Raw genomic sequence first — 11,259 nt, forward strand, 5'->3', positions numbered from 1 at the left:
GGCGGAGCGGGAGCGCTTCTTCCGCGCCAGCTTCGCCTACGATCCGCAGTTCGAGTACGCGGAGCCGGTGCCCACCGCCATCCTCGATAAGTACGGGGCCGCCTCCGACCGCTTCGTGGCTCAGGTGAGGCGGGGCCGGGGAGGGATGCTCGGCCTGGGAGGAGGAGGAAAAGGAGGAGAAGGAAAGGAGGGACCCTAGTTCACCCGTTTCCCGCGTTCCCCCGCCCCGGGAGGGCTGTCACTGGCCGGTGTGAGGGTACGGCTGTCCAGGTGCCACTAGGTTGTATCGTGGTGAGACTGCTCCGTGGTGGGACCTGCCAGGAGCTGGTCCGTGGTCATGTAATACTGGAATGGTTTGGGTTAGAAGGAGTCTTAAAGACCATCTAATTCCCACCCTGCACCTCACCATAGACATTGACACCTGCCACTAGACCAGGTTGCTCCAAGTCCTGTTCAACGTGGCCTTGAACACTTCAAGGGATGGGGCATCCACAGCTCCTGTGTGCCCATGTCTCACCACCCTCACGGTGAAGAATCTTTTTCTAATGTCCAACCTAAGCCCACCCTTTGTCAATTTAAAGCCATTCCCCCTTGTTCATGTGAATCCTCACTGTCTGCTTTCCTTCCCATCTGCTGCGTGATCCCAGCTCCCCTCAACACCTTTTGTATCCTGCTGTCAGCACACTTATCCTGTGATTTCTTAAACCTCTTTTTAGCTACTTCACCTACCTACATGAGTTGTACATGCTTCATGGATGGCATGGGTGCTGGTCATACTGGTGCTGGGTGATGCTACCAGCATCCACCTCTTGGTCAGGTTGGATGGAGTCCTGAGCAACCTGGTCTAGTGGAAGGTGTCCCTGTCTATGGAGGGAAGGTTGGAGCTTGATGATCTTTAAGGTTCCTTTCCACACAAACCAGTCTGTGATTCTGTGATCAGACTTACACTGGGAGCTGTGCTCCATCAGGGACACCTTGCTGTTATGTTTTTGTACTTGTTGCTGTAGAAATAACAGCCAAGGAGCTGGAACACATGGGTGATGGTGAGTGAAGCTGCCCTTAGCCTGTATGACCTGGTGGTTAAGTCTAGCTTGTTTTCTGGAAGGCCTAAACATTGTCCAGTGCAGCAACATCTTTAAGGCATCAGCAAATGTGGTCAGTAATGATATTAGTTGGTGTAGACCCTGCTTGAGGAGTCTGTATGCTTTTGCTTAACTGTTTCTGTGGCTCATACACTACTGAAACATTCCTGACTCGCTCTCTGCTGTGGGGATGGCACTGGGCAAGCAGGAGGGAAGGGTCAGGAGTGTGCTCTCTGGGTGCTCTGCCTGTAAACGAGCCTTTCTGGGATTCAGGGAGTGGAGCTGCTCCATGCTTGGAGCTGGGAGCCTGGCCATGCCCCAAAACCAGTTTGCTCCTGGGGGTGGACATCATCTGGGAAGGGCATCCTTTCTGCTACACAGGCAAGGAAACAGATAAAACCTCTTATCCTGAATTCAGATTGGCACACCAGAGGCGTTTCTTTTCACCTCCCAATTGGGAGTTATTTGTTCAAATAACATCTTTACTGATTTATTGGTTTTTGAATGTTTACTTGTTCCTGCATCACTGCTCCTATCTCTGCCTGGGTTATTATCCAGATGATTCAGGCCCTTTCTGTAAACAGCTTTCTAAGCAGTTCGTCATTCCCAGTGCCTGCTGCACCTCTGCCCCAGATAAACTGGTGCCAGCAAGGCTGTTCCAGGGGAGACACTCTGGCTCCTGCAAAGATCTGGCCAGCGTTTCCCTCCTGCATTTCAGTGCCTTTCATTCTCTGAGTCGTGCAGTAAAACGAGTTGTTCAGACTGATTTCTCCCCATGCCTTCTCTTTCGGTGCAGTTGACTTGCAGCATAGTAAAAGATGAATAGTTGAGATTATTTTCCTCTGAGCAGTTCTTTGAATGAATGGAATTTGTAGCCACTGTGAATGGTCTCATCCTGGATCCTAAAACCTTTTGCAAGAGATACTGTGTTGAGCGTTTCTACCAATGTTTCTCCAAGTTCTCCGGTGATGGCGCAATGGGACAGTATTCATCTCACTGTTCCTTTGCTCTTGCCCTGCAGTAACCTCCTTCCAGTCTCTTTTATTTTGGGAAGCCTTTTTCCTTGCCAGCTAACTATTAGCTATAAACTGTTTTTATTTTCAAAGACCTTCATTAATCATGGTGCTTAAATAAATGAGACACTCTGCCAAGTCAGCATCCTTGGACATGAGCAGACAAACCAACAGGAGCTCCCTGCTTCCAGCTGCTCCACCAGCTGCTCTGCATGTGCTGGGGGGATTATTTATAAAATTGAAATAAACCAGGAGGATTCTTCCAGCCCCATGGAGGCTCATCATCCTGGAGATCACATCCCTGGTTTGTCACATGAATGTGAGTTGCACCAGCACAGAGCTGCAGCTGGTGGATTTGTTATTCCACTGCATGTGGTGGGTGCATGATTTGGGGATGCTCAGAATGCTAAATGTGGTATCTCAGGAATTTTGCTTGCCAGGATGTGCACTGAGGGTCAGGGAGGAGCATATTCTTAGATTGTTTTACTCCTGGGCATCAGCTGTGCTGGATTTCTCTTGGCTCGGTGCTCTGGGTCCCTTGGGAGGAGAGAGACCAAGTGGCTGAGCAGAAGTGGGAGTACAAAAAGTCATTTTTCTGCCACAGTCATTGGGAAGTACCTTGTGGTGCTGCAAAAATGAGCCTGATCATTCAGCAAACAAAACAAAAAAACCCCAAACAAAACTGACAACACAAAAACCCCACAGAGCTTCTCCTGGAAAGACACTGTAAATGACTGGAGAATAAAAACAAACTGTGAAAACTGCCCAGGGAAGGAAAATTGGGACCTTCTGCAGGGGTTCAGGAGGCTGCTCACCAGATGCTGACCACAAAGCCCCTCTTAGGATCATAGAGTCGTTTAGTGGATAAGAGCCTTAAGATCAAGTCCAGCCATTACCCCAGCACTGCCAAACCCATCACTAAGCCATGTCCCCAAGTGCCACATCTACATGTCTTTTAAATACCTCCAGGTAAATACCACCACTTCCCTGGGCAACTTGTTCCAATGCTTGACAACCCTTTCCATGAAGTTTTTCCTAATATCCAACCTAAACCTCCCCTGGCACAACTTGAGGCTATTTACTCTTGTCTTATGGCATATTGGATGATTTGAGCACTGGTTCTGGTGATGAGCACCCATGTCCTGATCCTGGCTGACCTCAGGGATGAGGGAAGGGATGGAACCTTCTCTGCAGAGCTCTAGCAGCTGCTGGAAGACCATATGAGAGCAAAGTGGGTTTGCTCAGCAGGAGGAGATAAAACACCCACTGTGCAGGAGCAGCACTTGGTCCTGGGCTGGGAAGCTTGGCAGCAGCTCAGGCAGGTTTGCAGATACAATAAAACTGCTGGAAAAACACCGGAATCAGTTGAAAGTCATTGTCACCTGCTATAACTGGAGAAAGTCATTGCTTGAAAATGCCTACCATGAAAGCATAATTGTGGGGGACATAACATGCTAATAAATGTTCATATTTTATAGATGGTCCATAAATGTTAATGCTAATAGTGGAGCACGGGTTGCTTTTTTTGGAAGGCTGTTGGGTGTGCAGCAGGCTGGTGGTGCTGAGCAGTGTCACTGCAGGGGCTGATGCACAGGCTTACTGCCAGGCTTGAAATTTGCTGCTGGGCTTGGAATTCAGTGCTGTAGTAAGAAACTCTGGGAGTAAAAGTCAAGCTGAGAAGCTGGAGCTCTTTGTGCTGGAGTTTGAAAGCAGAACTGAAAGCAGAAAAGATTGAAAATAATTATGGCTTTAACCACACTGCAATGATGCAGTTTCACTTCTGCTCTGCCCCATTGCCACAAGAGATGCTTGCAAGGGTGATAAACAACAGAAAGAATATGCTGTGAGTCATGCTGATTGCATTAAGTGTCTGTCTGTCCTGGTGGCCACCTCCAGCCAGGTCAGTCTCCTTGGTTTTTTAGGTATTGCAAAACCACATCTCATTGTAGAGGCATTAATCAGGGCTTATCTCCACAGGGTTCATTGCACGTGGGATTTTAAGGTGTATTTATAAGCAGGGAGAGTGTTTGCACTGATGTTTTGTTTCTGTGCATGGCAGGCAATCAGGATCATTCGTACTGTGCTGGAGAAGTATGGGACCTACGAGAGCTTCGAAGTTGCCACGGGTGGGAGGCTGCTGAGCAAGTGCCAGATCTGGTCCGTGATCCGAAAGTACATGCAGAAGGAAGGCTGTGTGGGAGAGGTAATCCACATCCCTCCTTTATTGCTTGTAAAATACAGCAAAATATTTATTTTCTGATATAAAGTACTCAGATTATGAAATGTTTTGGGTACAAAGAGGAAGTTTTTCTACTCTGAGCAGTGGTGTCCTTTCATCTCCTGCTTGGCTGTGTTCAGCAGACCCTGGCATTAGGACGTGGTTGCTGGTTTTCCACTAATTTCCCATGATTTTTTCCATGTGTATCTCCCTTTTGTGCTTAAGAGGGAGAGATAGGAGCTGCTGCTTGTCTGCGTGGCCATGCCAGGAGCCTTTTGCTGCGTGCATGAAGCATCAGTTACCTCCGGGAAGTCATCTCTTGCTGTTGGCAGTGGGGTGGCAGGCATCTCCAACAGCTGCCTTCACCCACATGTCCAAAAGCAAAGCCAGGGGAAGAGATTTCCTGCTGTCCTGCAGGACGTGCTGGGTTATGGTGCTTTGAAAGCCTGAGGTTTTAAGGCTGGGAACTATGTGGTTAAGATACAATAGTAACCATGTGGGGTGGAGCGAAGGGAGAAATTCAGCATCTCTTAGTCTAGTTTCTCTGCACCCCAGCAACATCCAGCACAGGATGTCCAACAGCTGCAGTTAAGGGGCTTTTTTTTCCCCTTCTACCAGCAGGGTATGGGCAAAACTGTCCTGGGTTCAAATGCTGAGAAGGATTTCTGGGCCTGGCTGTGCATGGTTTGGCTTGCAGGGCTATCCTGGGCTGTTGGCTGCAGGGCAGAGGATGTACGGTGGTGGCTGCTGCAGGGACTTCCTCACTGCTGCCTCTTGGACAAGCTGTTTTTCCTACCTCTGATTTTTCACCTCCATCTCCAAACGGGGCTGTTGATGAGTGTTTCCCTGAAGCATCACCTTGCCCAGCAGTACCCTGTGCACTCCACGCCTGCAAAAGTGGGAATGAGTGGTCCCCTGAGGTCCCACCTGCCCAGGGAACGTTCTTCCTCCAGCACCCTTGGCTGTCCCTGATTCCTCATGGGGGTGTCCCTGGGATGTGGGTTTGGCACTTTGGTCCTCCTAAGCCTTTGCTTGGGACTGAAAGGATTTCTGCAGATCTCTTCCTATAATTCAGCTGCCTTTGTGTGTCCACAACCAGTCTCGATACCCATCCAAGCAACTGGCCAGTCTTACAGATCTGCACTTATGACTTGCTAGGTGTGCTCTGTCTTGGTTTTATTACTTGATTAAATTCAGCTCTTCTCCATCAGTTTTGCTCTGGATGGGAAGAAAACCCTCTTTTTGTCTAACGTATTGGTGTGTAACTGGCTTCCTTTCAGCCCTGTGTAATTCTCCCTTTGCTCAGAGCTATTGAGAGTTGGACTCAGTGATCCTTGTGAATCCCTTCCAACTCAGGATATTGAGATTCAAGGGAATGCAGAGTTCAGTCTCTGTGTTTGCACACTGGTGTGCGAGATACGTGGCTGTTTGATCCGGAACTTTTGATAAGTGCTTTTAAAACAATTAATGGTTTGTTCCTTTCTACCCATTAGAAATTTTGCTGAATGTCTCTGGGGTAGGGAAGGGTTTCACCTGCTCTTGATATAGTGATGTTGGCAGAGTTTACTCCCTGTACAGGATCAAAACTTGCTGAAACTTCTGCGTCGCTGATAATTTCACACCCTGTCAGGGAACTGTGTGGTTTCAGGCATGTGTCTCTCTCCCTGCACCTGTATCTCTGATTGCTGACTTTCACCATCTGTCCTGTCTGTTCTGCCAAGCCCTTTGCTTCCCTGATACACACTAATCATGATGGCTTGCTTAAAATAAGAAGAAACACTCACAGGGGGTAGTGTTAGCGCAGAGAGCGAGTGGCTGGTGCGTCCCTGCCCACAGGCAGTCCTGGCAGGCAGCACGGCTGGGCTGGTGGCAGCCACTGCAGGCAGCTGCCCTTTGTCCCAGCACTGACGGGTGAAGGCAGGATCCTGCTTTCCAGCACTGCAGGCAGCATGTTCTTGGGTAAGTATTCATGCTGTAATTACCTTTGCGTCTTCGAGAGCTGCTGTGTTGGGGTCCAAGCTACAAATCCTGAACCTCTTCTGCTTTTCTTCTGACTCAGGACAGTGGTGATGCTGCCGGAGCTAGGAGGTTTCCATATGGTTTTCAGCGAGCTCACAGCTTGCAGCAGAGAAACACCTGCCCCCATTGGTAAGTGCTGCATGGCAATCCCTGGGGTTGTGGAATGTTGTCAGCCTAAGCACTGCTAGCTAGCATCTCCTGGGATCCCACTGACGGTGCACTTCACCTCTGAGCTGCTTGTTCAGTGTCAGAGGTACTGAGCAGTGCCAAGTTGCTGGGGAGAGGCAGGAGCCCATGCCCCAGTGCCATGGGAGCTGCCAGAAGCCTTCCCTCAGTTCTGTAGAATGAGCTCTTTTTCCATCATTTCATCCACAAAAGCTGAGCAGAAGCTCTACAGACCACGTGGATGTACTGGCGACATTGCTCAGACCAAGAGGTCACAGACCTGGAGAGCTGGTGCTGCTGCTCCAGGAGCAGGACTTTGGCTGGAGTCACAGTCCTGGTTGTAACAGCACCTGCAAAGCTGGAGGGTCCTGAAACAAGGCAAGTGGTACAGCTCAGCAGGGTGGGCTGCTGCAGTGGGAGAAGGGCTACAGCAGTGTGCGAAGCTCCGGTCTCCAGTGATGCCAAGAGTCCCTTTCCATTGCTCCTGTATGACTGGCTCTGCATTGGGACTCAGAGGTGAACTAGCAAGGGATTCCCTTTCATGCTGGTGTATTTTAATCCAGGTAAGCTGTTGCACTGTAAGTATTTCAGGCTGTTTGTTTGCCCCGCAGAGCACTCTGTCACGCTGCACTTTTAGCTTTTATAATAAATAATAATAACAATAAATCTGAGTCAAAGCAAAGCCATTCAGTCTCCTCTCTTTTTTTTTCATCCTGAAAAGTGTCAGCTGTGAAATAATAGGTGGTTTACAGAGTTAATATGTATGTAGGGGAACAATTTTGACTGCTGTCCTGAGGATTGGATGCAAGAGCTCCCAGGGACCACCTCCTCCAGCAAAGCTTTGCGTCACAGCAGGTCTGAAGTTGGGTAGTCAGAAAATGCTGCTTGGCCAGCATGTTAATTCATGTAAGCAGAGAGCAGCTCTCTTGGCTCCAGCACTTGGAATAGCCAGGTTTCCCAAAATAACTGTTTTTTTACGTATAAGGATACTTGAGTAGTCCTGAGCATGCTTTGCCCATCCCTGCTGTGTGTTGTGGCCAGCACACACAGTTCCTTCTGCGAGGGTGGGCTGGCATGGAGCCATCCTCACTGCTCATGTCTTGGAGCCTTGAATGGGAGAATCTGCAGAAGAGTCCATGAAAATGGAGCCAGAGCCTTGGATCCCTCAGGAGATGTTTGTTGTGGGGTGCAGAGGTTGGACACATAACAAAGCGGGTGCTGTTGGGAGTTCAGAGCTGGGTTGGTTTGGTGGCCAAAGTTACTGCCCTATCCCATTGCCAGTGGGGATGCAGGAGGGGGACCAGGCAGGTCTCTGGAGGATGCCCATCATGTATGGCCATAAAACTGTGGGGAGCCCATGGGACTAAGGTGGTGAGGGTGATGTGGGAGCCAGAGGGATGCTGGAGGAGGCTGCCCAGGAGCTGCTTGCTTCCCCCACAGTACCCGCTCAGCTTTGTTGTCTGTTACGAGATTAGAGCTATTTCAGCCCCCACTGGGATAATCTCTTTCCTTTTGTCACCCTTCCATGACAGCTCGTGCTGGCTGTGGTTCCTTTGAGGAGAAAAAGCCAGCGATGGCAGTGCCAAACGGTGCCACCCGTGGTGTCAGTGGCTTTTTACAACCATCTGCCACCATCTCAGCCTCTGCTGAGAGGCCAGACCCTGCTGATGGCAGTTGCCTCCTCCTTCTTCTGCAGGTGGTGGTGCAACTGACTGATGACCTCCTGTCCCAGGCTGTGATGATGGTGGAGGACAGCCGGCCAACCCTGGCCATCAACCTGGCTGGAGCCCGGCAGCACTGGCTGGAGGGGATGCTGCGCCACGAGATAGGTCAGTGGGGGTTGTGTGGCTGTGGGTGGGGGGCAGAGCAGGGGGGATGCTGTGACCATCACTGGGCTAACAGCCTGCGGGCTGCAGGGACCGCAGGGCAAGGTGATACCCACAGGTCCTGCAAGGAGGCATCCTTCAGGGGAGCTCCTGGACTGAGGCCACACCTATGTGTGCAGGGCAGGGGTGTCAGGCACCCACCTGTTTACCCATGCCCTGGCCTTCTCTTGGGTACTAGAGCAATCAGATGTCCCATGGCATTATCATCAGCCAAGACTGATGCACCCATGGGTGCTGTGTCTTGGCCGCAACACCAGTGACTTGGCAGGGGATGGGAGTGGGAGTCAAGCCTTTTGGAGGCTGTGACTGACAGGACTCCCTCGTGTCTCCCCTCCCTAGGCACCCACTACATCCGTGGGGTGAACAACACCCGCCAGCCCTGGCACAGCTCCGAGGGCCGCAAGCAGTACAGCCTGAAGCCAGCAAACCCCACAGAGGAAGGCTTGGCCAGCCTGCACAGCGTCCTGTTCCGCAAGCAGCCCTTCCTGTGGCGAGCAGCCCTGCTCTACTACACCATCGAGCGCGCCAGCCGCCTCTCCTTCTCTGCCCTCTTCCAGGACCTGGAGCAGTATGTCCAGGATGCTGGTGTCCGGTGGGAGTACTGTGTGCGGGCGAAGCGGGGCCAGACGGACACCTCACAGCCAGGTACTGCTCAGGGGGTGCAAAGCCTTTGGGTTTTGGGAGGAATTGTATTTCTTCTAAAGAAAAACCAAGGTGAGTATGTTCTGCTGACGGATGGGTTGAGCATCACCAGTCCTGCAGTGTGTGAATTGGCACAGACAGGCAGCCAGAACAACCACAGACTTGTGGCTAGGACACAAAGAGTAAATTTATTGCCATTACCTTGCTAACTGGGGGATTCCCCAAGTCAACACCTGGGCAGAGGTACACAAGATCAGAGGATCACCAGCCTGCTGTTCACACAGGCTTATCAAGAGTTACTCCCATGTGCAAGGTCACTCGAGCAATTTACAGTCCTGCACACCAGTCTTCTGCTTTTTAACCCTTTTCTCCCCACATGTAGCCACAGCAGCCTGCCCCTACATCCCTCCCCATCCCCAGTACCACTCTCCCGTGGGTTTATACTTGTCCCCTGAGGGACTTGCACAAGCTCCAGGGGAAGCAGCAGCCAAAGGAGAGGAAAAATGAGCATTACTGTGAATACACTTGGATTCTTGTAGTGGTTTACCATTAAAAAAATTACTTGGGAAGAAGGGCAAAGCATCCCAGTGAGGTTTGGGGCTCTTGCTGCACCCAGCTGCCTCTCAGTGCTCATCCCTTGGGACCCAGCAGTCCTGAGCCCTGGAGTATTCTGGTCACTGCAGTCGGCAGATGTTCAGGCAAGCGGTGGGTGGTGGGAAGCCAGGTTCCCTCCCCCAGGCCTCTTCTGCTCTTCCAGGCTGTTTCAGTAAGGACCAAGTCTACCTGGACGGGATTCTCCGCATCCTGCGCCATCGGCAGACCATTGACTTCCCACTGCTGGCTGCACTTGGAAAGGTAATGGCTGGGGGTAGGTGAAGGGAGTGGCTGATCCCAGACTCCTGTTCCATCCCTAAGCTCATGTGGGTTCCCTCAATCCCATGGCTTCCCAAAAACCAGCCCTTGCCTGGCAGTCCTTCAGCTCTTTGCCTTTCCCTGTGCTTACGGGTCTCAGTGGAACAGGGAAAGGCTGTGCTGGGTAGTATGTAAGGAAGGACAGGACAATCCATAATCCTCTGTGGAAGACCTTCAGGAAGAGGCTTAACCCAGAAGGTTAAGCTCTGCTGGCCCTCAGCCACAGCAGTCCTGCTGTCACCTGTCCCTGCAGTGACACAGAATTGCCAAACCACAAATCCTTGCCAATCCCACATCTCCAGCAGCTCTCCTGCTGCCTCCCCACAGACAGGAGAGGTCTTTGGGCAGTGGGGGTTTGACCCAGGTGGGCTGCAGTGGGGCCAGATGTCCCCTTTGGCACCTGTCAGGGTTCAGGGTGGGTGGGCTGACCCCATCTCCCTGCTTCCCATCAGGTCTCCTATGAAGATGTCAATCGGCTGAAGAAATTTGGGGTCCTGGATAAGGTTCGCATCCCCCATTTCATGCAGGACTTGGAGCGGTATATGAAGCAGCTGGACCACATTGTCACCACCAATGGCCTGAACGAGGAGGAGCTGGAGCAGTTACTGCCTGACTGAGGGCCATTCCCCCAAACCAGCACCCCAAGGGTGTAACTGGTGCCATTTACTGGGTATTTATTAGGGCTGGAGGAGAGGGCAGAGCCCGAGCCCGGCGCCCTGTGCATGTACCACTGTGTAGGGTAGCGCGGCCGAGAGGGCCAGTGTGATTAGTGTTGATGTGTTCCCCCCCACGTCGTCCCTGTGTATTTTGGGGGCGGCTGTGCAGCTCCATGTGGCTTTGGGGAGCCGGAGAAGAGGGTTCAGGGGGAGTGAGGGCAGAGTTGGGGCGATGTGCTGGTCCCTGAGTGCAGAAGGCTGTGCTGGGGGAGCTGCAATGCGACAGGGAGATGTCTGTAGGGTACCTGGGGTGCTCCCAGGGGCACCTATTTGGGGTCAGACAGGGCTAGGTGCTCTGGGCTGTGCCTGGCAGGGAATAAGGGCTGGCCTGCACCCACGGATCACCCCATGGATACCTTTCCTGCTCCCTACCCCTTCCCTCATGTCCCCACCAGCAGCAGGAAGGACTTTAATCCCCCACATACCAATCTCTGCCCAGCTCTGCATCCCAACTACAGCCACCCTGCCTGGCATTGAGGACTCAGGGTGTGGATTGGGCTTGATGTTAGGAAAAAGCGTGTAATAAAGATAACATAATGGAAAAGATGTGTGGGTAAAAGGTTGTGGCTAGCATCAAAAACCAAGCTGGCACTGCTGTGGACACCC

At 51.6% G+C, this 11,259-nt stretch overlaps 1 protein-coding gene across 1 annotated transcript; it reads left to right on the top strand.

The window, feature by feature from the left end:
• Window positions 1-4: 4 nt before the first annotated feature.
• On the top strand, window positions 5-11,197 carry LOC103800742 (uncharacterized protein KIAA0895-like; the record flags this gene model as incomplete). Its single annotated transcript, XM_009073127.1, has 6 exons — window positions 5-124; window positions 4,155-4,298; window positions 8,194-8,326; window positions 8,723-9,028; window positions 9,783-9,880; window positions 10,390-11,197. Coding segments are annotated over 6 exons (966 nt in total), but the record flags the coding sequence as incomplete, so codon positions are not given.
• Between the last annotated feature and the right edge of the window lie 62 nt (window positions 11,198-11,259).

This window comes from Acanthisitta chloris, unplaced genomic scaffold (genome assembly GCF_000695815.1).
Source record: "Acanthisitta chloris isolate BGI_N310 unplaced genomic scaffold, ASM69581v1 scaffold15684, whole genome shotgun sequence".
In the NCBI taxonomy this organism is placed as follows: Eukaryota; Metazoa; Chordata; class Aves; order Passeriformes; family Acanthisittidae; genus Acanthisitta; species Acanthisitta chloris.